The sequence below is a fragment of the Mirounga angustirostris genome, unplaced genomic scaffold (genome assembly GCF_029215605.1).
Source record: "Mirounga angustirostris isolate CCGP_5_RB_7025 unplaced genomic scaffold, mMirAng1.0.hap1 SCAF_17, whole genome shotgun sequence".
Taxonomy (NCBI): domain Eukaryota; kingdom Metazoa; phylum Chordata; class Mammalia; order Carnivora; family Phocidae; genus Mirounga; species Mirounga angustirostris.
Window position 1 is genome coordinate 24,072,853 of NW_026991725.1, and position 25,607 is coordinate 24,098,459.

The window sequence follows — 25,607 nt, forward strand, 5'->3', positions numbered from 1 at the left end:
TGGTAAAACACATATACTATGAAATTTACCATTTTCAGTGGATAGTTCAGTGACATTAAATACATTCCCATTGTTGTGCAACCATCACCCTCACCACCATCCATCTCTAGAACCTTGTCGTCTTCTGAAACTAAAACTCTGTGCCCATGAAACAGTCACAGACTTCCCCCTTTCCTTTTGGCAGCCAACACTCTATTTTCTGTCTCTGTGAATCGAGGTGGCTCATATAAGCAGAATCATGTAACGTCTGTCCTTTTGTTCCCACCTATTTCACTAAGCATAACGTCTTCAAGGTTCATCCCTGTTGTAATTTCCTTCCTTTTTGGGAACAAATAAATTCTATTGTATGGATATACCACATTTTTTTGTTTATCCATTCATGCATCAATGGACGGTCAGGTTGTTTCCACCTTTTGGCTATTGCGAATAAGCAATCACGAATGTGGGTGTGCACACACCGCTTTGAGTCCCTGATTTCACTTCTTTTGGAGACGTAGCCAGAATTGCTGGATCATATGGTAATTCTGTGTAACTTTAGGAGGAACTGCCATACTGTTTTCCACAGCAACGGTGCCATTTTGCATTCCACCAGCAAAGCCTACAGGTTCCAATTTCTCCACATCCTCCCCATGAACAAATAATTTTCGAGAGCCTACAGTATACAAAGCATTCTTGTATTACAAATCCACTTCTGAAAAGTTGTCCTTAGGGAGCTCTTAGGCTAATGAGGGAGACTCAGGCCATGCCCTTGAGCAGTCTCCAATCTGAGGGGAAAGACCCAGGCCATGACCTCTGGGGAGTCCCAGATGGGCCCAGACACCAGAGTGGATACATGGAGGGCATGCACTGAGACAGTCAAGGGCCGCTGAGTGGAGTAAATCAGGGGGTGGAAAGAGCTTGTGGTGGGCCCCGTCCCACGCCAGCCTGTGGTTGCCCGGGCAATGGCCCTACTGTTTACTTTGTGGCTGGCTCGAGACTTACCCTTTTCTGCAAGTGCTCATTTCCCACCATAAGGAAAGATGCTCTTTAGTCTCCCCTCTCTCCGCTATCCCTGAGGAGGGGACTGGCTCTCCTGCTGGGCAGAGGCCCTGCCAGCCTGGCACCCTCGCCGTGTCCCTTGCCTACTGGGGTCTCACGTTTCCTCCTTCCCCGCTCCCAAAGGGCCAAAGTTCTGTTATGGCAGTGGGGCCTTCTGATGACACCTCCCTGCCTGGGCGGGGGGCGGATTGGGGCATGTGGGAGCCTGTCAGGGGCTGGCAGTGGGAGGAGGTGGTGATGCCCATGTGAATGGATTCTGTGCAGACCTCCTTGAGTGTGCACACGTGTCACTGGGTCCTTGTGTACACGTGGCTGAGTTGTCTGCATGTCTGACTGTGAGTGCGGCTGGGTGTGAGAGAGTGTGAATAACCAGAAGACAATCAAAACAGCTTGCATTGGGGCGCCTGGGTGGCTCAGTTGTTGAGCGTCTGCCTTTGGCTCGGGTCATGATCCCAGGGTCCTGGGATCCAGCCCCGCATCGGGCTCTCTGCTCGGCGGGGAGCCTGCTTCTCCCTCTCCCATTCCCCCTGCTTGTGTTCCCTCTCTCACTGTCTCTCTCTGTCAAATAAATAAATAAAATCTTAAAAAAAACAAAACAAAACAGCTTGCATTGTGCTGGAGGGTATCATGCTAAGTGAAGTCAAACAGAGAGAGATAAACTGTATGGTCTCACTTATATGTGGAACCTGAAAACAAGGACAATAACAAAAACCAAGCTCAAAGGTACAGAAAACAATTTGGGGTTGCCAGAGGCAGGGGCTTGGGGCAGGCAAAATGGGTGAAGGGAGTCCAAAGGTACAAACTTGGGGCACCTGGGTGGTTGAGTCAGTTAAGTGTCTGCCTTTGGCTCAGGTCATGATCCCAGGGTCCTGGGATCCAGTCCCTGCAGCAGGCTCCCTGCTCAGTGGGGAGTCTGCTTCTCCCTCTACCCCTCCCACCTCTGCTCGTGCTCTTTCTCTCAAAAACAAACAAACAAACAAACAAATAAAATCTTTAAAGAGAAAGGTACAAACTTCCAGTTATAAAATAAATAAGTCATGGGGATGTAATGTAGGGCATGATGACTATAGTTAATAATACAGAATTGCATATTTGAAAGTTGCTAAGAGAGTAAGATCTTAAAAGTTCTTATCACAAGAAAGAAACTTCTGTAACTACTTGTGGTGATGGATGTTAAGTAGACATATTGTGGTGATCGTTTCGCAACATATACAAATAGTGAATCATTAGATTGCACACCTGCAACTAATATATGTGTCAATTATACCTCAATAAAAAAATGTTTTAAAGGGAAAAAACCCAGCCCGAACCAGCTTGCATTTCTTGAACCCCTACTATGTGCTCAGGACCTGTGCTAAGGACTTTCTTTAAATTACTTAGTTTTCCCAACAACCTATGAGGGGGAAATGAGTGTCATTCCCATTTTATTGATGAGGCTCAGAGGCTCAAAGAAGTGAAATAACTTGCCCAAGGTCTCACAGCCAGGAAGTGGTAGAGATTGAACTCGGACCCAGGGGTCGAGGACTCCAGAGGACTCCAGAGCCCATAGGCTAGCCCCTGAGCCATGCTGCCTCTGGAATAACCAGGGGATTCTGGCTGCTGGGATTGTGTCGATCCCTCCTTGAGGTGGCAGCGGGACTCCTGGGAGGGCAGGTGCCCCCTCCCCCCTTTCCTCCTCCAGCCTTCCTCGGCTCTGGCCCAGTGTGAGGGTGGGAGAGGAGGATGTCACAAACACCCCAGCTCAGGGCTCAGGGCAAGCCTGGCTTTGGATGGGGAAAACTTGGGGTCTGGAGAGAGTCTTTGGACCACCCTCTGCCCCATAGGCCAGACTAAGTGGGGTCCCCAGGCTCCCAGTGACGCAGGGTTATGGCACACTGAGCTTGTTGGAGATGCAGGCTTGCTGGGCCGGCTCATCAGCTTGGCCTGTTAGGGCATGCCAGGACTGCACACAAGTGGTGCTGGGAACCAGGCATCTGAATGGGGCAAAGGGGTGGAGGAGGACCGGGGGAGGCTGCCCTTGAGCGGGGAGACTGGGGCAGGGGTCAGAGGCCCAGGCGTGGGCTGGGCGGGCATGCCTTGGGTATCACATTGCCTGCATGCCTGGGATGGATGGGGACTGGCGGTAGATTTGCTCTGTCTGCGTATGAGATTGTGGGGTGGTTATAGTGGTGAATATATGGGACCTGTCAGAGAGTCATAAATGTGGGATGATTCTCTCCGGGTAGGGGCATTGTTTGTCCTATGGTTTGGGGATCTACATTCTGGGAGGAGGCACTAAGTGAGCCAGAGAAAGGAAAAGCAGGCAAATTGACCCTGAGCCCTCTCTCTCACTTCCTGAACCATAGGCCTTTAGTGGTGTGCTTCTCTCTCTCCCTTTTCTTCTTCTTCTTTTTTTTTTTCTGTGAGTAGACTCCATGCCCAATGTGGAGCCCATCACAGGGCCTGAACCTACGACTCTGAGATCAAGACCCGAGCTGAGATCAAGAGTCAGACGCCTAACCGACTGAGCCACCCAGGCGCCCCTGCTTCTCTTCTTCTTATATGCCTTGACCCTTGGGCCCCAGGATGCTCTCCTCCTCTTTCCCGGTTCCCGCTTGTCAGGCTGGCCCTGCAGTCTTCTGCTTCTATAGCCCAGGCCACCGTCTTTTTGGAGGTCTAACCTGGAAGGCCCCTGACCCTGCCCTCAAGCAAACTGTCCCCTCATAGAGAGATGCGGCCCTGACATAGGGGCTCCCTTGGTATGTGGGGGTCTCCCTTGGTGGGGATGGAGATAGCTGGCTCAGGCCTGGATCTGGAACTTGGGGGCTCCTAAAGGGTTCAGAAGCTGGGATGCTAGTAGAACTGTAAGCACCCTGAGGTCAAGGTGTGTACTTACTCTCCAAGGTGTCCCAGCCCTTGGCTGGCTCCTGGCCCACGACAGGCATTCAAGAGGTGGTTGTTGAATGGATAAACAAGAGGGTAATAGAAATAGATCTGAGTTAGTGTGGGATCGGGGTTCAGCTTAGTAAAAGTGACATCTTGAGCCAGGCTACTTATCTTCTTTGAGCCTCAGTTTCTGCATCTGAAGAATGGGTGTAACACAATCCCTGGATAGCCAATTCTTAGGGTAAATGCCACATGAAATCCAGTGAAAGTGCTTTCAAACACTAAAGAATCACTATCTAATTTGGAGAGATGAAGACTGGATGCCCTCCCCTTGGAGGCGCAGCCCCCAAGCCCTGTCCCAGGGACCCTCAGCAAGATAAAGTTGAATGGATTTTGCAAGCTGGTCAAACTAGAGGATGATGGGAGGGACTGCTCAGCGGGGTAATTCCTGATTTGGGGGGAGGAAGCTGGGGAGGGTGCCGGGGAGGAGGACTCACACCAGGCAGGAAGGCTTGGAATAGAATCTCAGCAACGCCTGGTATTTCCCAGCCCTGGGCCCCATCCCCCCCACCCTCTGGGACCCACCCCACATTCCTTTCCCAGAGGAAATGGGGGAGGGGGCTGAGAGGCTCCCCAGGCCTGTGGAATCATCTATTCAAACTCTGTACAACCTTCCAGGCCCTACTGTGTGCACCCCCCTCCTGACATCCCTGTCGAGGCAGCTGGGCAGAAGGGGTGGGGTGGGGAAAGTGCACGTTTGGGTTGGAAGAGACTGGTATCCCCTTGCTGTCCAGCCAGGTTAGAGGGCAGGAAGTGGATATCATATATGGTTTATCATTTCCTAGGTCTCTGAACACAGGAACCCCGTGCTGCTTCTCTGCCTCGCCCCTCCCTGTAGCCCTCAGAAACCTCAGCAGTTTCGAGGGAAGTGGATTCTTGATCCAGACCCACAGCAGCACCTGTTGGCCGTGAGAGGCTCTGTGGGGCACGAGGGGGGAGAGTCACTCTGTTTCCTCAGAACCAGGGACTGGGCTTGCAGCAAGAGGAAAGGAAGTCAGGCAGCTGGAAGGACTTTCTGGCTGCTTACTGGGAGAGCAGGCCAGACTCTGAAGGAGGACCTTCCTGTGGCTCTTGCACTCTGCTCGGGTCCGCAGAGTCTGACAGAGCCGAGGACAGCTTGGTGGGGCTCCGAGCTGGTCTCTGAAGGCCTGACCTTGGTGGGGGCCGGATAGGGAGGCACAGGCAGGCAAGGGCAGAAGTGGGCCTGACCCAGAATCCTTGGTTTTCTAGTGATGGAGGGGTGGGGGAGGGTGCAAATGGAGCTGCCAGCTCAATGCTCCTCCTGACTGTGGTTCTTTCCCACTCTGCCCCTAAGCCCTCCTGACTCAGCGCTGGTGGCAGCCTTGCTCTTCCCGTCCGGCTTCCGCCAGGGTGGGGGTGGGGGTCCAGCTCCTGCACTGGGGGCCCAGCAAGCGGCAAACAGGAAACAGGAGAACAAAACCGCTCCCTGGCCCCCACTCGCCTGCCTCACCCTCACCCTTCCTCCTCCCTTCCTTCTCCCTCCCTCACTCCTGCCCAGCCTTGTAGTCCTCTAGTTCTCCTCCCTCTGCCCCAGCCCCTCTCCCCTCCTGCCCCTCCATCTCCCTCCCCTACTGCCTCCCACCCAATGATCCACCATGACCCACCACCGTGGCTGTCCTTGCAGAGGACGCAGGTGATGGGATGGGGGCGGGCAGGGGGAGGTACCCCTTCTTCAGGCTTCTCCCTTCTGGTGGCTGCCCCTCAAGGGCCCAGCCCTATGGCTCTTCCTCCCTGAATTCCTAGATTTGGGATCAGGGTTGGGCTGGAGTTGCTCCCCCACTGCAGCCTCCCTTCCCTGGCTGCGGGCTAGAATTTGGGTAAAAGATCCAAAGTTGGAGTGAGGGGCTCTGGGCTTGGAGTTCCATGCTGCCATGACAAGTGGACTGCTCTTGGGCCTCCACTGCCTTCCCTGAATATTGGGTCATGGCAGGGGCCCTGGGCCACAGTGAGTGGCTGTGGCGAAAACACGCTGTGAACGGTCAAATGAGACAGAAATGGTGGTGGCGAATACACACCCACTAGCCAAGGCCTCTGCCAGCCCCACCCGGGAAGGGGCCTGGGAAGAGAGAGCCAGGAAGGGGAGGCAGGCAGGGTCTGCCATCTACATGGGCTTCCTGTCTGACTCACAAGCTAGGGTGCGGGGGTGGCCAGCTTGGAATCCATTGTCAGCTTGGTCGTGGCCCCTCTGGGTGGAACAAATGGGCAGGGGGTCCTGGGGAAGAGGGTTGGTCACAATTCCCTACCAGAGGTGGTGGGGCCTCCACCTGCAGCATTAGGGGATATCATAACTCTGGTGGGGGGGTGTTATGATAGTCTGCTCTCAGTGCTGGGCCGTGTGTGTGTGTGTGTGTGTGTGTGTGTGTGTGTGTGTGAACTGAGGGAGTACAGCATCTATGCATGGAATGTGTGTCTCTGGGCAGTGTGTGCATGTCATCTAGCTGCCTTTGTGGGGCGTCTCTGTTGGGTATGTGGGGAGCGTATGGGTGGATACCTAGGGGGTTCTGGTGTGCTTTTAGGGACGCAGTGGGTATGCTTGCAAAAGTGTCTCTGTGGGGTGTGTGGAGCATAGATGCATGGGAGGGTGTCCAAAGTATGTATGCATATGGAAAGGTATCTACACACAGTGTATTTGTGAGGGGGAACAGTGTGTTTATGTGGGGTCTGGGGGCAGAGGGAGAGTGAGTGTGAGTGTGTGTGTGTGTGCATGGGAGAGTTTGGGGTGTATAGATGTGTGTGTGTGTGTGGTGTGGGCCTGTGCAGGGTGGGTAGGGTGTGTGTTTACATGTGTGCATCCGCGAGGAACATGTGTGCCCGAGTGCACGTGAAGCTGGAGGCGCGTGTGTGCCGTAGAGTACAACGTGTGTGGGCCGGGGCACAGGGTGAGTTTTCGTCGTGAGTGGGAGGGTGGGGGGGTGGACGTGCGTGCCCGTATACGGGGTGTGCAGCGTGTGGCTGCGCGGGGGCGCTGTATAGTGCCTCCCGCGTGTGTGTGGGGGTGTGTGTGAGTGTGTGCGATCCGGGCGGCCGCGCACAGGGGCCGCCCCGGAGGGGGAGGCGTCTGCCCTGCGCGACTCGCCGGCGTGTCCGGGCTCAGGCGCCTTCAGCCGGGAGGCGCGGGAGGCGCGGGAGGCGCGGCGCTGCTCCAGCCGTCCTGCCGCCGTCCGCGCGGGCCGTCCGTCCCCTCGGGGCCCCTGGGTCCCGGGCCCGCGGCTCCGGGGGGCGGGCGGGGACCCCCGGGGCCCGCCTGCCAGCCGGGGGGCCGAGGACGCCGCCGGCCGGGCACCGTGGAGCGGCCAGGGGCCCCCGCGCGGCGCGCCCCGCTCCGGAAGCCCGGCCCGCGGCGCACTGGGGCCGGGGCGGAGGCCGGGCCCCGGGGCCCCCGCCGGCCGCGGCGCTCGTGGGCAGCGCCGTGTGGCGCGTGGAGCGCGCGGGGGCCCGGGGCTGGCGCTGGGAGCGCGCCGTCGGCGTGGACTGCAGCGCCCCGGAGCCGCGCTGCCTCTGGCTGCCCTGCCTCGCCCACAGCGACCGCCGCGCGCCGGGGCCGCGCCGCGCCAGGGTGAGCGCAGCCGGGCTGCCGGGCCGGCGGGGGGTGGGGGCGCGGAGAGCAGGGGTCGGGCGTCGTCGGGGCGGGTGGGCCACCAACTCCTCGGGATCCTTGAGCCGAGTGCGCCCTGCATTCTGGGACCGTGCCCCGAAGTCGGGAGTGAGTGAGGAGCTGGAGAGATGCGGGCGAGGGTGGCAGGTTGTGGCTGGGAGCTTTTCCGGGGGTGCTGGATGTGGACCCCCAGTCTGGGTGGTGGCCTGCAGTGGCTCAAGCCTCTTGGTTTATACGCCGCGGAAGGATGGAAGGGACCAGGGTTGTTTGAAGAGATGCTGGGGCACGGAGTCCTGGAGGTCTGCCGGGGCAGGGAGCCGGTCAGAGGCAGGCAAGGGTGTTAGTAAGTGGAGTGGAGGGCACCACTCTGCGTGCTCCCTGGTAGGGGTGGTGGGTACAGGGACACAGGAGGGTTTCCTAGTAGGGCAAAGGAGGCTGAGGTGGCAGGTAATGAGTGATCTCAGGGGGAGAACTGACAGGGCTGGAGATAGGGGGTGGGGACAATGTGTCTGATGTCCGGGATCGACCAGGCTGGTAGGGCGTGAGTCACAGTGGGCGCCATGCCCAGCATGAATGCTGTGCTCCCTGCAATGACCTCTTTATGCTCCTAGGGGGGAGGAGCAGGACTCCTGGGTTCTGGTTCCCGGTGTTGCTAACCCACCACGTGTCCAGTTCTAACTTGTGGCCCTGGGGCCATCTGCCCTCTTCCCACCATCAGCTGGCCTTTCTGGATGTCTCTTTCCTGACACGAGGCTGATAACATTTGGAGATAGATCTGGGCCAGGAAAGCGGTAATCAGTGATGCCCCTGTGTCCCCCCGAGCCTCTCCCTCTCCATCCCCTTGTCTCTGTGCCTCCCCCAGAGAGGCAGAAGTGGGGATATGTGTGAGCTGAACCCCTTCCCAGGCTAGTCGCCTTTCTGTTCCCGTTACTGGCTCCTTCTCTGTTTCTGTGTCTCTCCCCTCCCTCCCTGTCAAGATGAGAGCCGGACCCAGTGTTGTCCCAGGTCAGAGGGGAGGAGAGGAAATGTGTGCATCATAGCATGCAGGATGGAGGTTAAATCCAAGGAAGAACTTCCCACAGGGGAGCCACCAGATCTAGCTGCAGATGGGGACTGTGGTGTCCCCTCTTCAGGCAGGGGTGTAGTAGCTGCGGCAGGGGGATTACACACTGACATTCTCAGAAGCTGAGTGGAAGGGTTGGGGGGAAGGGAGACTGGGAGGAAGGAAAAGAGGAAAGGGAGAGGCAGAGATAAGGGAGGGGGTGCCAGTGGTGTTTGGGTCAAGAGGGGACCTGAGAGAAGAAGGCCTGCCCCCTACCCTGGGTTACAGCCAGGCCCCCAGAGACAGGCACCCCCAGGCACCTGGCAGCCCCAGGCAGGATGTGTGCTGGAGGAGGGGTGGGGGGCGTGTGGGGACCTGTCCCAGCCACTTCTCATCACTGGGGCAGCTGGTGGCTTAAACCTTAATCCAGGACACCGGCAAAACAATGGGCCCTGCGAACAGCCTCAGCGCTGAGCCCTGAGCCCGGGTAGAGGGCGTGCAGGGGAGGCAGCCCACACTGGGGAGGAGCAGGGGCTTCTGGTAGGAGCAGGCAGGGAGGGTCCCCCAGGCCCTCTTCTCTCCCTGATCAGTTCCTTGCCAGGTCAGCAGAGATAGGAAATCCAGGGGATTTCAGATCTCGGGAGAATTCCCAGAGAATTTTCTCCTCTGGACTCTTCAGACCCCTCATGGGGGTGTGGGGCTCAGTGGAACTGGAGGGGCTATAGCTACAAGTGGAAGGAGCCAAGGGGTCATCTCTGGGCCTCCTGTCCCAAGCTGGAATCTCAGCCAAGGCCTCCCGGCCTGGGGGGCACCCAGCTTTTGCTCCGACCCTTCAGCGGAGTGAGCACTCACAACCTCATCTGGAGGCTTTCCAGATGGATATGATTAGAATGGTCTCCCTGGCCTGGAGCCTCGCTCGGGCCCCCTGTACCTTACACCTGGCTGTGTTCTCTGGGACTGCATGAAGCAAGCTTACTGCCTCTGTCATGTTTTTCTTTCATCTTCTGAGACTTGAGGTTCCACCCCCTCTCCCAAGTCTGTCTGACTACAGTCCCATTTCCCACCCCACACAGAAATCCCTAGCAAGGGCGCCTGGGTGGCTCAGTTGTTAAGCATCTGCCTTCGGCTCAGGTCATGATCCCAGGGTCCTGGGATCAAGCCCCACATCGGGCTCCCTGCTCAGCTGGGAGCCTGCTTCTCCCTCTCCCTCTCCCCCTACCCCCTGCTCGTGCTCTCTCTCTCAAACAAATAACATCTTTAAAAAAAAAAAAAAGGGAGAAGAAAAGAAAAAAGAAATCCCTAGCAAAAGGGCTGGGCCCAGGGCTGCCTTCCACCAGAAGTGTGAACAGGCTGGGGGATGGATTCATGAAGGAGCGTCTTAGTATCAGTTCATCCGAGTCGCAAATGTGAACTTTTTCCAGCTGTTAGATGGGGGAGAAGGGGACTTAGTGGGGCAGGGGGAGTCCTCACCCCAGGGCTGGTGGGCTTCTTCCCTCTACACCCAGTTGCCTTTGTTCCCCTGAGGACTCCTGCCTGGTGCCAAGGAGGAGTGGGGGGTTGAGGACTGTCGAGGGTGGGGGTGAAGGGGCTTCTTGCCCTCTGAGGTTTGGATGAGGGCCCTCAGATAGGTTAGGATGCCTGCGGTTGGAGGTTAAAGAATGCTGAGGAAGGCATCCTGGCTTTTCACCATCTTCTCCAATCTGCCATCCGTCGCCCTGGGCACGCATCTGTCTGACACCCTTCTGTCACCCACTATCCCTCTCTGTGTCTGAGCAGGGAACCTGAAGCCAGAGCTGTCTCTCAGGCGGTGTCCGTGCTCTTCTCTTGCTTGCCCCAGAAGCAGACCTGGGTGCCCCCCAACCCTGGTCTTCAGACATCCTCTGCCATGTCATCTTGGGGAATCCCAAGTATTCCATCGGGCCGGCCAGAGGGCAGCGGAGTGTCTCTCCCACCCCCACCCGGTTCCCCTCTTAGATCCAGGGAACAGCCAGGCCACTGGCTGGGCTCCGGAGCCTCAGGAAGTCCCTTCAGTTGTCTGGTGTCCAGGCCGCTCCCTCGTGGCTCCAGCCCCCCACCTGTTGTAGTTGCTGCTCCTGAAGGATGTGCACGTGTGTGTCTGTATGTCTGCGGCATGTGCCGTGTGCCTGGGTCTGTGTGTACGTGCGTGTGTGAGGCCCTGATCATGTGCGACCGTGTGTGCACGTGTTTGTCTAACCTAGGTGTGCGTGTGTATACTCCTCTGTGGGTCCATCCGTGTGCACCTTGGCACAAGAGTGTGCTTCTCTGGGTGTGTGGTGTGTTCCGTCTGCAGGAGTGCGTGTGGATGTGTCTGTGTCTGCATAAGTGTGTGTGTGCGTGTGTGCGCGTGTGAGATGGTGCAGCAGCGGCAGTGAGCGCAGATGGCTGCAGGCACCCCCCGGGCGAGAAGCTGTGTGTCCAGCGTCCGGAGCATAGTAGGTGCTCAGTGAACGTTCGCCCAGCTGACCTGGATGAATACCTGGCTGGCTGGAGGGAGCCGGTTCCCTGGAGGCAAAGCCCTCATGAGGGGATGGAGGGGAAAGAAAGCAAGCAGCAGCTTTGGGCTGGTGAGGGTGGCAGAGGAAGGAAGGGGGCGAGGAGGAGGTCAGGAGCAGGGGAGGGGCCTGGAACCCCCCCCCCGCACACGCCCCCCCCCCCCCCCCGCTGCCCCAGTCCCTCCTCCCGGCCGCGGGAGGCGGTGTGCTGACTTGGGAGCGTGGGCCACGCGGCCACTCAACCCTGTCTCGCTGTGCTCCCACAGCTGCCCCTGGGCCCGAGAGATGGGTGCTCCCCTGGGCGCCCCCTCCCCTGGCAGGGGCCGCGGACCCTGCTGCTGCACAAAAGTCTCCAGGACGGCTTTGGCTTCACCCTGCGCCACTTCATCGTGTACCCGCCCGAGTCCGCCGTGCACTGCAGCCTGAAGGTACACCCGCCTGGCCCCGCCCCCGCTGCCCTGGCCGGCCCGCGGAAGCTTCAATGAGGGGCGGGGAGGGGAGAGCCCTTTGCCCCGCCCCCTCCACAGCCCTTCTCCTAGGGCCTGGGCGAGGGTCCCTGAGGGGCAGGGACAGCCCTGGCTGGGTCGTTTGCATTGTGTGAGTGTGGACAAGCTCCTTAACTGCTCTGGGTTTGGTCTTACCAGGAGAAGGGGCAGGGTGGATGGTTCTGGGCAAGGAACTCGTGGGGGGAGCCAGGATGCTCATGCCCACCCCCAGACTCTTGGCCTCTGGAAAGTGAACAACCTTCCCTGAGACATGGAGTTCTGGGGACTCTTTGTCCTCTTTGGCCACTTCTTAGCTGGGTTTGTTGCCCTCTCCCTGGCCTGAGCTCTTGGGGAGTTTGTTTTTGTTTTGTTTTCTTAATTTTTTAATTTTAATTTTAATTTTTTTATTCTTATGTTAATCCCCATACATTACATCATTAGTTTTAGATGAAGTGTTCCATGATTCATTGTTTGTGCATAACACCCAGTGCTCCATGCAGAATGTGCCCTCCTCAATACCCACCACCAGGCTAACCCATCCTCCCACCCCCCCTCCCCCTAGAACCCTGTTTGTTTTTCAGAGTCCATCGTCTCTCATGGTTCGTCTACCCCTCCGATTTCCCCCGCTTCATTCTTCCCCTCCCGCTACCTTCTTCTTCTTCTTTTTTTTTTCTTAACATATATAGCATTATTTGTTTCAGAGGTACAGATCTGAGATTCAACAGTCTTGCACAATTCACAGCGCTTACCAGAGCACATACCCTCTTGGGGAGTTTGTTTTAACCCACCTCTGGGACTCCTGGAGTGCCCCAGCCCACCCTGGCCTAGGCTCTGTGCTCTGGAGAGCACCAGGCTGGGAGGAGGGTGCCGTGGGTTCTAATCCCGCTGCAGCTCCTACCTCACTGTGGATCTTGAGGTGGAGTCACTCTTCTCTGGGCTCCATTTCTCCTGCTGTAATGTGAGGGCATTTATCTACTTGACCCCCAAGAGCCCTTCTGGCCCTAATATAAATGTCAGGTTCTCTGAGTCCTGGAACCAGGGTTGTGGCGCCCAGCATACAGCGTGGGCTGAGCGGGGAGGGCCTCCCTGCCCGTGAAGGAGGGTGAAGCAGGCTGGCAGGAAGACATGAGGGGGCCCTAGGCAGGAACCAGGGCTCCCCAGGAGGGCCCTGCTCCCTCCCCCAGCTCTCTCCCAGCAGGGGAGGAAACAGATTTATTTTGGAGTCAGTGAACCCCATTCTCCCCTTCCTTCAGGGCTGGGACCAGCTGTTGGGGGCTCTCCCTTGGGAAGCTCAGTCCCATCTGCCAGAGAACCAAGGCCTTGGGTTTCACTGTCTGTGTCTGTGGACTTGCATGGCTCTCTGTGTGTAGTCAGGTGCTCAGTATACTAGTCATGTGCATGTGTGTTTGTCTATCTGGACATGTGCATACGGGTATCTGTAAGTGTGCATCTCGTCCCTCATCCATGTGTGAATCTGGGAGCACCTGCATAAACGATTCCCATTGTCTGCAATTGTGCTTAAGAGTGTAAATGGAGGGTGATGGTATGTGAGAAGGGCCCAGTCCCCCCTTGACGCCCAAGGACCCCAGCCTCCTAGGTCCCTGGAACCTCCAGTCCTTCCTGCCCTTTTTCCCCAGAATGTCCCTCCCACCTGGCCCCTGCCACCTTCTCTCAGGGAACCCTGCCGAGGGGTGACCGGTACGGAAGCAGCCTGAGTGGTCGAGGCTGGGTGGTAGGCCTGGCTCAGAGAGACCTCGTGCATGTGGGGCGCTGGAAGACCCCAGGCAGGGCAGGCCAGGGACAGGCTCCATCCCATTTCCAGAACCTGCCCAGGGGTGGGAGCCCTCCGGGAGCTCAGCTGTCTAAATGCATCCGTCTGTCTCTGCCACGAGCTCACTCTGCTGTCAGGTCACATCAGCTGGCACGCACACTCCACTCGGGGAGGGGCAGGGGCAGAAGGACTGCTCTCCAGCAGTGCCCAGCGGCTTCGTGTCCTGGGGTGCCAGAGAGTCCTGGGTTTCAGCCCTGCTTCTGCCACTGCTTCTGAGTGGCCTTGGACAAGTCACGCCCTGTCATCTGCTGTGGGATGGATGGTCTGTGGAGCATGGTAGATCAGATGACACCCAGCATCGCGTCCAGCTCTAATGTGCCACGTCCTGCTGCCCTGTCCTGTCTCCCTGACCTCCTTTCCCTCATTTCTGTTTCCTCCCCAAATCCGGTACTCCCTCCTCACTACGAGGATGATCCCAGAGGCCTCCCTAGTGGGTCTCCTGGACTCCATTTCTTAGCCTTGCTAGATGTTAGAATCCTCTTCCTAACTGGTATTTCACATCCACTCTCTCCCACCCAGGAACCTTCACTGGCTCCCTCTTTCTCTCCTTTCTACCCCACACGCTTTAGTTTGACTTCTGGCACTTGCTGGTGTTGCTTTCTCCTTCAGCTCAGCTGATCCAGTCCCACAAATGCTTGCTTCTTTCTGCCACCCAGCGCCCGCCTTCATACACCCCTCCCCTGCCCCAGAGCGCCCTTTCCCCTCCCTCCTCAAACTTGCCTTAAAATCCCCTCCCCCAGAGGGGTGCTAATCAGGCCTTCCCTGCCATTCTCTAAGAGCTGATAGCCACTGTTTGCACTTGTCCTGCCTGCTTATCAGTGTCTGCCTGGATCCTCTCTGTGGGTTAGCGCGTTTGGAACGGCCTCCATCGGGCTTTGAGTTCCCCAACTAAAGGGGTCATGGGTCCCCCATTGGATTGGAGGCTTTCAGATGGCTGAGATACAAGGCTATGGGATCAGCAGTCACGAGAGAGGGTTCATATTACTGGGGAATATTGCCTGGGACTTGATGTCCCCACTGACACCCCCCCCCGGCCCCCTCTGGGCATTGGGCTAGTTGCAGGAAGATAAGAGGGAGGCTGCTGGGTGGGGGAGCTTGAGGGGCCCGCCCAGGTGGAGCTGCTGAGGGCTGGATGGAGGGTCCACACCCACCTCTCTGTCCCCTGCAGGAGGAAGAGAATGGAGGCCGAGGAGGAGGAGGTAAGGAGTGGTGGGGATGGGTGCCAGGGCTGGGGCTGAGCTGGGAACTGTCCTCTAGCTTCTGTTTCTCCCCCTCTACCCCAAGTCAGCCTGGATTTTGCTACCCACCCCCCACTGTTGTTCCAGTCTTTGCTCTTCTCTGTGTCCACTCTGGATATCTGCTCTCTCTCTCTCTCAATCCTTCTTTTCTTTTCTCACATTTCTCTCCCTCTGGACCTGTCCATTCCACACTGGGAGCAGGGGGTGCTCTGGGGAGCAGATGGCTCTCTAAGACCTGGCCCCTGGCCCCTGGGAGTTACTCCCAGCCTAGACTGAGGCACAGACAGGCCTGCAGAGCCTGGGGGCTGGTGATAGGGTGCACTTGACCAATGGCTGTCCTCAGGGATAGAGACACTGGGGTTCTATTGTGTGTAAAGGGAACCCTGAGGTCTTTATCTTTTCAGATGTGGGCCTAACTCCCCTGGTTGTCACCCTTGCTAGACCAAGGGGCCCCTTTCTGCCACCCAGGGTATTCAAGACGGGCAGCCTTCTTTCTCTGCCACAGGGGCTTCTGCTGGGCAGCCCGTCGAGGAGGCCCATGGGGGTGAGGGCAAGAACCAGCTGACTTAGAACAGGCTCATTCCTCTGATGGAGACAGTTAGCTGCAGAGGATAATTGTTGGGGTGTAATGTGATGTCACAAGGGGGGAGTGTCCATCTCGGGATCTGAAGGCCTCTGCTTAGGCGCCCCCCCGACTCTGGGGAAGGGATGGGGAGGGAGGTACAGGCATTGAGTGTCTGTGAGCTGCGGGGCCTTTCTGTGGCTCTCCCCAGGTCTGTGGGTGCGGACCTTCTGCCCCGCTGGTCGGGGAGCTCCAGGAGGGCAAGGCCCACGTCTGTCCGTCTGTCTGTATTAGTCTGCTTTCTGGCACAGTGCTGGGGCGCGAGAGGCATTTAAGGAGTGACCCTGTGTGTCCGTGTAGGTTTTCTTCCACATGGGTTTTTGTTCTGCCAGGGGTGTGTCCTCTTGTCTCCCCCCATGCATCTACGTCTCTATGAACGTGCAGGTCCATATTTGTGTCCGTGTGAGTGTGATCCTTCTCTGAGCGTGTGTCCCCTGTGTGTGTAGCTGTGCATGGGTGTGATCTTCAGCAGCCACCCCCAGCTAACCTGGCTGATGCCCACCAGGACCCTCCCCCCGGCACCACCGCCTGGAGCCCATGGATACCATCTTTGTCAAGAATGTGAAGGATGACGGCCCCGCCCATAGAGCGGGCCTGCGCACTGGTGAGCTGTCCGGGGTACCCAGCTCCTGGTGCTTCCCTGGGTCTCTTCTCCCTACCCTCTCAGGAAGGGCCTCTGCCACCCCTTGGCCTGCACACATTGCGACCCTGCCCCTTTTCTCCAGGAGACCGGCTGGTGAAGGTGAATGGGGAGAGCGTCATTGGGAAGACCTACTCCCAGGTCATAGCTCTGATCCAGAATAGGTGAGCGCCCCCTGCCTCCCTTCTCCTGTAATAGCTCCCAGCCCACTCACCGAGTCCCTGCACCCCACCCCCTTGACCCTGGGGGGTGCCCTGGCGACCAGGATCCCTGTTCTCCCAGACCCTGTTGCCTCAGCCTGGACTGACCCCCTGCCCTGTCTCTGTAGCGATGATACTCTGGAGCTCTCCATCATGCCCAAGGACGAAGACATCCTCCAGCTGGTGAGTCCTGCCCTGCTGTCTGAGGTGGAGGGCCACCGGGGCCTGGGGGCATGATACATCCCTTCCCCTCAGGCCTCCCTTCTGCATTGGACACTTTGGGAGGCAAAGAAGAGTGTCGGGGGCAGCACCGGCCCGGCATTGCCCAATCGGGGCTGCCAGGCCCATCCCTGGGCTGAGGCTGGTTGTTGCTTCAATCAGGACTGCTCTCTGTGCTGGGGGAGGGGGAGGGGGAGGCGGCCTTGGCAGGCAGGATTCCTGCCAGGGTATCTGGAAGGAGGGTGGCCCAGCAGGCCCTGCCAGACTGGCACGTTCTTGTCGGCTCCCAGGAGTCTTTTCTCCACACCCCCTCCCTGCCTGGCCCCGAGTGAGCATGTCTCTTGTAGATGTGTCCACACACACACACACTCTCCACTCCACCTTCCAGTGCTCCCGTTCACACCCATGCACCACTCCATGAACCCCATGCACCACTCGATGCACAAGCAGAACACGCTAGATACACAGCCACACAACAGAGCCCCACAGCACCTACCCGTCCTCCAGCTCACCAGACACCGCACGACGCCGTATCCCAGATACGCCTCCCCAGGCCCGTGCGGCGACGCACACAGGCACATCCCCCCACATCCTCAAGCCTCCCAGTACACAAACATCAAAACAGCACAACTGTCACAGCACACGTACCCCGACGTCTCACCACCATGTGAACACTCACTGACGTCACAGGGGCTCGCTGTGGTCACGGCACGTGCGCCCACAGACATCACAGCATGCTGCGGGCCCGGGACCGGCTCAGGACGCACGGGCCAGGTGCCCCTCCCTCTTTGGGCACTTCAGCAACACCCAGAACCTGATCCGGGGCTGCCACGCACAGAGCAGGCACCCAGACTGCATGCAGGGTACCCTGCCCCACACACTCTGTGCACACACGCACACACACACTTGCACACTCTCTGTGCACCCTGATCCCAGTCCTGGCCCAGAGCTCAGGCCAGTCCTCTCTGCCCAGTGTCCAGTTTCCTGATCTCATGGGTCTCAGCCAGATGCCAGCTTGCTTGCCCCCAAGGTCACTGCCCCCCAGGGGAAGGCTGAGGGCCAAACCCAGGAGGCCCTGGGAGCCGCCGGGCTGGCTTCTGCCCCGGATGTGCTCGCATAATCACACTAATCACAGTGCCATGCTTGGCACCATGCCCCTCTGGGAACCTCCACCCTCTGACCTGGATTGTCCCCTCGTCCTTCCTGGGGAGGGGGACGTAAGGCTGGAGGCTCAGAGAGGTGGATGGGCTCCCCACGAGTCTCAAAGGCCCTGCGGGTACACTTCCCCCAGGCTGAGGCGAGGCCAGCAATGAGGGAGTGACAGGGCGGCATCTCGGGCTTCCCAGGATCCCTCCGGCCTTCCCGGAGGGCGACGGCAGGGTGGGGAAAGCAGCAGCCTTGAGCTCTGTTACCCAGAGAGGTCCGAGGTTGAGGTCCGAGGTTGAGGTCCGGGTGGGCAGGCAGCCCCAGATGTCAGCATCTGGGGCCCTGCGCCGGCCCCCCACCATCCCGGGCCAGCCAGAGGGTGGGGCCCAGGCATTCCTGTGGTTGGGAGCCAAGGCTGGAGGCCAATGGGGCCTCGGCAGCTGCTGACGCCACCGCCGACGCGGCGAGGCCCCTCCACACCCATCTCCCCCTCCCTCCTCCTCCTCCTGAGAGAGAGAGAGAGAGAGAGAACGCGCGAGTGCGCGCGAGAGCGCCGGTGGGGGCCGAAGGCGGCCACAGGGAGGGCAGACTGGGGGTGGGGGGGCTCGGAGGCTGGGCCAGCACGGTGGTCAGTGGGGGTTAGCCCGGAGCCGGGCGAGGGCGGAGGCTGGCCGAGATGCTGCCGCCGCCCTGAGGCGGGGAGGCTGGGGAGCCGGCAGGATGGCAGGAGGGAGAGGTATGTGAGTGTCGCCGGCTGGGTGTGTGGGTCTGACGGGGGCTGAGTGTGTATGTGGGGGGGTGTGGTCTAACTTGTCCTCATCACTTGATGTGTGTGCCTGGGACCCGAGGTATAGTTATTTGTGCGTGTCTGTGTCTCATTGTGTTTCGCTCTGTGTGTGTGTGTCTTTGGGTGTGTATTTTCCGGGATCTCCTTGTGGTGTGGCACACACATGCTCGCGCGCGCCCATGCGTGAGTGTGTCTGTGGGTCTCACCCTCCCAGCCTTTGATACCTCGCCCTGCGATAGGCCCCCCGACACCCAACAAGGGCCAGGCTAGGCCAGGGCCACAAGGCCGCTGTCCCTGGGGGCTGCCTCCTTTTTTGGCTGGGCCTGGGCACCGGCCCTGTCACTCCTCAGCAATGCAGCGTCAGCCTCAGCTCCCAGTGCCAGATTCCAGGCCTGGGGTGGCAGAAGGTGGCCCAAGGCCCCTCAGGCAGTCTGGCCCCTCCCCCAAGCCTGGCCCAGAGGGAGCGAGAGGTGGGCAAGTTCTCCTCACGCCAGCTCCCCGTCCAGGGGATGGAGGGACGGCTGGGTTTTCCCAGCCCCAGCCCACCCCACCGTGGACACACCCCTTCATTGGCTTCCCTCTGTCTCCGGCCACCTTGACTGGTCTCCGGTGGGGTTTCCCAGCTCTGCCAGAGGGGCTGTGGGCACTGTTGGATATAAGGAAGCAGGGAGGCGGCTGAGGCCAGCGTGGGGGGAGGACCAGAGAAAACAGATGTTGGAATGTTTGTGGCTAAAGGCAGTCCTTGTCATAAGTCTTAGAGAAATCCTGGCTATTTCTCCAGTGAGAGAGAGAGAAAGAGTGTGTGTGTGTGTGTGTGTGTGAGAGAGAGAGACTCTCAAAGGCCTCTAATTTCTTTGTTCTCTCCCTCCCTTCCCCCCGACTCTCTTTGGAGCATGCCCTCCCTCTCCCACCCACTCAGGGCTCCCCCTGCTTGGTCCTTTCCCTCAGTCCCCTTCTCTGGGGTCTTGATCTCCCAGGGCTGCTGTAGATCTTCCTTGTGGGACTCGTCCTGCCCTGCTCACCTGCCTCTGTGTCCCCGGCCAGGCCTACTCCCAGGATGCCTACCTGAAGGGGAACGAGCCGTATTCTGGAGAGGCCCGGAGCATCCCAGAGCCACCCCCAATCTGCTACCCTCGCAAGACTTATGCCCCGCCAGCCCGGGTCTCCACCTGGGCCACTATGGTGCCTGAGCCCCTCTCAGCACTGCCCGGTGACCCCCGGAGTCCTGCCGCCTGGAGTGACCCGGGGCCCCGCGTCCCTTCTGCCGCCCGCACCCATCCGGACAACTCTTCCTTGGGGATGAGCCAGCCCCGCTCCAGCCCTGGTGCCTTCCCCCGCCTCCCCTCGGAGCCCCGGACGCCCCGTGCCTTCCCTGAGCCTGGCGGCCGGGTGCCCCCCAGCAGACTGGAGTGCCAGCAGGCCTTGTCACACTGGCTGTCAAACCAGGTACCCCGCAGGGCGGGGGAGAGACGGTGCCCTGCCATGCCCCCCCGGGCCCGCAGTGCCTCCCAGGACCGGTTGGAGGATGTGACTGCCCACCGCCCATGGCCCTGTTCCACCTCCCAGGGTGCCTTGAGCCAGTTGGGTCAGGAAGGCTGGCACCGAGCTCGCTCAGACGACTACTTGAGCCGGACCACCCGCTCCGCCGAGGCACTGGGGCCAGGAGCACTGGTGTCGCCCCGTTTTGAGCGCTGCGGCTGGGCTTCCCAGCGTCCGTCTGCCCGCACCTCTGCCTGCTCCCCCAGGGACCTCCCCGCGCCCCAGGCCCCACCCCCACCTGGTCTCCAAGGCCTGGATGACATCGGGTACATTGGATACCGGAGCTACAGTCCATCATTCCAGCGCCGGACTGGCCTCCTGCACGCACTCTCCTTCCGGGACACACCCTTTGGGGGGCTGCCCACCTTCAACCTGGCTCAGTCCCCGGCATCGTTCCCACCGGAGGCCTCCGAACCGCCCAGGGTTGTCCGCCCGGAACCCAGCACCCGGGCTCTGGAGCCTCCCACTGAGGATCGTCGCGACGAGGTGGTCCTGAGGCAGAAGCCTCCCACAGGCCGCAAGGTCCAGCTGCCCCCTGCAAGACAGATGAACCTTGGGTTTGGGGAAGAGTCCCCAGAGCCAGAGACCAGTGGGCGAGTAGAACGCCTGGGCAGGAAGGTGGCCCCTTTGGCCACTACTGAAGACTCTCTGGCTTCCATCCCTTTCATTGGTGAGTGATGGTACAGGTGGCTGTCTTGGGAGACTTGGTCATCTGTGCCCTGCTGTACCCCAGCCACCTGTCACCATGGGTGGAACTCTGGGTTGAGTGCTGATGGGATCAGTCTGTTTCTCTCTGTCCGTCCATCCATCCATCCATCCATCCATCCTTCCGTGCTCTCTTGCATCCTTCTGTCATCCTTTCTTCTGTTCATTTCTCCTCCAGCCATCTGTCCTCCCTCCCTCCCATTCTTCCTTCTCTCCCTTTCTATTCAGCTCTCTGTTTTTACTTCCTTTTGTCTTTCCTTCCTTCTCTCCCTCCCTCCTTCCTTTCATCTACCCATCCACCCACCCACCCACCCACTTGCCCACCTATTCATCATTTTTCTTCTTTCCTTCTCCCTTTCTTTCTCCTTCTTCCCTTTGTTCATTCATTTCTCCCTTCCATCCCTCCATCCTTTCTTTTTTCTACCCTTCCTTTGTTCCTTCCACTCTTCGTTCCTTCCATCCACCCTCCACCCATCCATTCATCCAACAAATATTTGTGTGAGGCACTGTGCAAGGCTCTGTGCTCTCCTGGAGTGTGTGGTCCAGCGGCAGGGACAGATGATGGGACAAGAACAGCCCCATGGGGTGTGTGTGTGTGTGTGTGATGGGAGTACAGGGAGCTCTCGAACAGAGAAGAGTGACATGGCCTAGACTGGGGCGTGGTAGCCAAGGAGAGAATCTTGGAGAAAGGAGATTAGGGCTAAGTCTTGAAGAATGAGAAGGAGTTAGCCAGGGGGAATGTTGAGGGAGAGAATAGAATATGCCAAGACCCTGAAGTGAGAGAGGCGGGGTACCCTTGCAGGTCACCAGAACGGGTCCAGAGGGGCCGTCAGTCTCTGGGGAATTTGGACTTTATCCTGAGAGCAGAGGGGACACTGAAGGCTTGCTGCCCGGGGAACAGATGTTGGGTAAGGGAGAGGCAAGAGAGTGGAGAAGCTGGGTGATTCCCAGGTTTCTGGCCTAGCTAGAGGGTTGTGTCTCACCTCCATATTGGGAATGAGAGTGGGGCAGGACAAGGTTTAGGGTTTCTCACTGTATCCATGAGGGTGCAGGATGGGCTGGGTCTAGGGGCTTGAGAGAAAGACCAGATGCCACATCATGAGACTGGGAGCCAGGAGCCGAGAGATGGTACCTGGAGCTGAGCACGGTGAGCTCACCCTATGTGCAGTCATGGGAATGAGGGAGAAGAGGCCAGACCAGGGAGAGGAGACCCAGCCCTGGCCTCCCCTGGCCGGCCTTTGGTCTGAGTAGGCAGACACAGCCTTATTAAGTTCCTGGTCTCGGGGGAGAGGTGAAGCCTTTATTTTCAAACTACTCCCAGTCTGAGGGAGAAACATAGCACTGCCCTCAAGGAGCCCCCAAGAGATGGAGGGAGACAGTCTTTATCTTTAAGAGACTCCCAGTCTAGGAGCCCAGTCTAGGGAGGGTGGCTCAGTCTCATGCCTGGGTCACCTCGGTGTGAAGGGGAGGCAGGGGCTGAGCCTCCATGCTCACAGTCTGGGGCGTGGGAGCCCCTTGGCCATGGGCATATTACCAGCAGGGCCTTGGAGGACTTGAGCCTTGGGGATGTGGTCTGGGCCTGGAGGTGGGGCTGGGGGTGGGGGGCAGGCAGGTTTAGCTTTCGGCCACCTTTATCCACCACCCGCTCTGCTTGTAGATGAACCCACCAGCCCCAGCATTGACCTCCAAGCCAAGCATGTCCCTGCCTCTGCTGTGGTCTCCAGCGCCATGAATTCAGCCCCCGTCCTGGGCACCAGCCCATCCTCCCCAACCTTCACCTTTGCCCTCGGCCGCCATTACTCCCAGGACTGCAGTGAGTGCTCCCTGAACCCCAGCCCCGTCCTCTCCCTTGCTGCCTGGTCCTCGGGGGTCTCCGCGGGGCCTGCTGCCTGATGTCTGGCCTCTCCCTGCTGGCTTCTGCTACCCCTGGGGCCCCAGGGGTAGAGCCACCTCCTGGCCCGGGGAGCCCCCCACCCCCGCCGCCCTGCTGACCCTGTGGCCCAATGCGGGCGTTTTACAGGCAGCATCAAGGCTGGGCGCCGCTCCTCCTACCTGCTGGCCATCACCACAGAGCGCTCCAAGTCCTGTGACGACGGGCTCAACGCCTTCCGGGAAGAGGGCAGGGCTCTGAGGTGAGGACGGGGTGCAGCCGTCGCGGCACAACCACCCCGACTGGGTGTCCTCTACACACCAGGGCAGTGAGCGCCCCCCTCCCTGGAAGGCTCCTGAGCCTTGGGATTTGGGGGGAAGTCCTCGCCGTGCTTCCCACATTCTTCACGCTCCGTTCTCACTCCCCAGGCGCCTGCCAAACCGAGTACCCAGCCTGCGGATGCTGCGAAGCTTCTTCACTGACGGGGTGAGTGGTGAGTGTGTGTGCGTGCACGCGCGAGCGTCGGGGGGCTGGGACCCTGTGGTCATCTGTGCCCTGCTGTACCCCAGCCACCTGTCACCATGGGTGGAACTCTGGGTTGAGTGCTGATGGGATCAGTCTGTTTCTCTCTGTCCGTCCATCCATCCATCCATCCATCCATCCATCCATCCATCCATCCATCCATCCTTCCATCCTTCTGTGCTCTCTTGCATCCTTCTGTCATCCTTTCTTCTGTTCATTTCTCCTCCAGCCATCTGTCCTCCCTCCCTTCCATTCTTCCTTCTCTCCCTTTCTATTCAGCTGTTTTTACTTCCTTTTGTCTTTCCTTCCTTCTCTCCCTCCCTCCTTCCTTTCATCTACCCATCCACCCACCCACCCACTTGCCCACCTATTCATCATTTTTCTTCTTTCCTTCTCCCTTTCTTTCTCCTCCTTCCCTTTGTTCATTCATTTCTCCCTTCCATCCCTCCATCCTTTCTTTTTTCTATCCTTCCTTTGTTCCGCTGCGGAGCCCAGTGAGCGGGGCTGGTCTCCTCTGGCTCCTGTCTCCCCTCCCCCACCTCCGCGCCCGATCCCCCTGGCCACGTGGGCTCCGTCATCGCTTCAAGACACCTGCACCCTCCCACCCCAGGCCGTGGCCCTTGCCGGTCCCCCATCCGGAACCCCCCTCCACAGCCACATGACTCCCTTGGTTACTTTCTTCAGGTTTTCTCGAACTTTTCTGAGATGTTAGCCTTCATCCCTGACGTGTCATGCCTCCCTTCGGCACCTCGTTTTTTCTCCTCAGCCCCCCTCCTGTGAGAGGGTTTATGCACATGTCTCCTCTCTTGCCCGTGTCCCAGCTAGCATGTGAGCTCCGCGAGGACAGGGGTCTCCCTCGGCCAGCCTGCTCCCCGGGGGTACCCAAAACTGCCCGCACCGGCCAGCACCGGGCAGCATGTGCGTGGTGTCTTTTTTTTTTTTTTTTAAAGATTTTATTTATTTGACAGAGAGACACAGCGAGAGAGGGAACACAAGCAGGGGGAGTGGGAGAGGGAGAAGCAGGCTTCCCACGGAGCAGGGAGCCCGATGTGGGGCTTGATCCCAGGACCCTGGGATCATGACCTGAGCCGAAGGCAGACGCTTAACGACTGAGCCACCCAGGTGCCCCTGTGCATGGTGTCTTTAGGGGACAGGGGACATGGGACAGGAGGGGGACCCGGGATTGAGAGTGACGGACAGGCTCCGCACCTGGGGACGCCCTGGGCTCCGTTCTGAGATGGCCTTCGCTCTTTGTGATTACGGACACCCTGGAGAAGCCATCTGATCTCAAACCCTCGGTATCTTCGGTTCATTTGACACCTTGAGGACATTGTCACCTGGCTCGCTCCTTATCACTTCCTCTGCTTACTGAACTCTCCCTTGACCTGTCACCATGTTGACACTATCACTTCCTCCGTTTAACTCCTTGTGGGCAGGACTACCTGCTCCACTAGGTCAGCCTCTGTTGATGTTTCTACTTCCTCTGTTTATTTAACTCCAAGTCAACACAATCACTTCCTCTGTTTCCTTAGTTTCTTCAAGTCTATAAAGTGGTGGGAGGTTCCAGATTGGCTTTTCTAGCGTGGTGAGGCATGTGCTCGGCAGGTCACGGCCTTTCCTCCTTTCTGGCTTCCTCAGCACATGCGTCCCATGACCTCAGCGCCGTGGTCCAGAGAGGGCAGGCGGGGCCTGTGAGGCCACACAGCACAGCAGCCTGGGAGGCTGCGCGAGGCCCATGGGGCTCCTGGCATGCTGGCACCGTGGGAGCCACCCTAAGTTGCCCTCTGTTGTCTCACTGCAGTCCTTGGATAGCTGGGGCACTTCCGAAGATGCGGAGGCTCCCTCTAAGCGCCACTCGACCTCTGACCTCTCGGACGCAACCTTCAGCGATATCAGGAGAGAAGGCTGGTTGTGTTATAAGCAGGTCCTCACCAAGAAGGGGAAGGTAAGGTGCTTGCTGGAATGAGGTGGAGGTGGATGGAAGCCGTCTCCGGCAGAACTCTCCAGCTTCTGCACCCACCCCGCAGCCTCTGGAGCCAAAGAGAACCAGCCGAGGCTGTAGCATGAGGGGTGGAGGTTAGATGCCAGGAAGAACTTCCTGGGGGACCTAAAGAACTCATGGAAAAGAGGTTAACCAGAGAGATGGGCTCTGCTGTGCCATGGGTACGGTCAGTGTGCCTGAAATTCAGACGGAACCACCCCACAGTGATGCTTGGTTGGCAAATCACCCCAAAGATGGACATGGGGGCTCATGGAAAGTAAGGGAGCAAGGCCAGGGTGATTCTTTTAGGGGAGCTGAGACCCCAGAAGAAGGCAGAAGTCAGCCTTTTCAGGGTCTTGCAGGATGAGGAGAGATTTCAGTCTCTGTCCCGAGGGCAACTGAAGGCCCTGGGGCCTCTTTCATTCGGCTTCCTGGGGAATGAATTAGAGAGGGGCCGACCTGAGGCAAGAAGACCAGTTAAGAGCCACCACAGCGATCCAGGTGAGCGATGGAAATGGCTGGGCCGTGGGTGACAAACAGGATCCCAGCGTGAGAGGGCGGGGCCCCTGGGTCCACGGAGTAGGGAGGCCTTTCCAGGCTGTGCTGAGGCTAAGGAGGAAGGAGACGCCGCCCAGGCAGAGCTGAGCAGAGTGGTTAGCATAAACCTGGGCTTGGCCCGTGACTGCAT

At 58.8% G+C, this 25,607-nt stretch overlaps 1 protein-coding gene across 7 annotated transcripts in view; it reads left to right on the forward strand.

Annotated features, from left to right (window-relative positions):
- The window catches only part of ARHGAP23 (Rho GTPase activating protein 23), a 70,441-nt gene that overhangs the window by 13,522 nt on the left and 31,312 nt on the right, over positions 1 to 25,607 (forward strand). Inside the window, exons 1-11 of one of the 7 annotated variants that reach the window (XM_054510831.2) lie at positions 7,362 to 7,540; positions 11,401 to 11,562; positions 14,619 to 14,649; positions 15,816 to 15,914; positions 16,036 to 16,114; positions 16,279 to 16,333; positions 19,347 to 20,511; positions 22,204 to 22,359; positions 22,567 to 22,678; positions 22,845 to 22,902; positions 24,740 to 24,883. In XM_054510831.2, the coding sequence (XP_054366806.1) occupies positions 15,848 to 15,914; positions 16,036 to 16,114; positions 16,279 to 16,333; positions 19,347 to 20,511; positions 22,204 to 22,359; positions 22,567 to 22,678; positions 22,845 to 22,902; positions 24,740 to 24,883 (1,836 nt within the window). In that variant the 5' untranslated portion in view covers positions 7,362 to 7,540; positions 11,401 to 11,562; positions 14,619 to 14,649; positions 15,816 to 15,847. Of the gene's footprint in view, positions 1 to 7,361; positions 7,541 to 10,257; positions 11,075 to 11,400; positions 11,563 to 14,612; positions 14,650 to 15,756; positions 15,915 to 16,035; positions 16,115 to 16,232; positions 16,334 to 18,098; positions 18,252 to 19,346; positions 20,512 to 22,203; positions 22,360 to 22,566; positions 22,679 to 22,844; positions 22,903 to 24,739; positions 24,884 to 25,607 lie in introns of those variants that run through there. The other 6 variants (XM_064582724.1, XM_045889027.3, XM_064582725.1 and 3 more) reach the window with 6 other exon arrangements.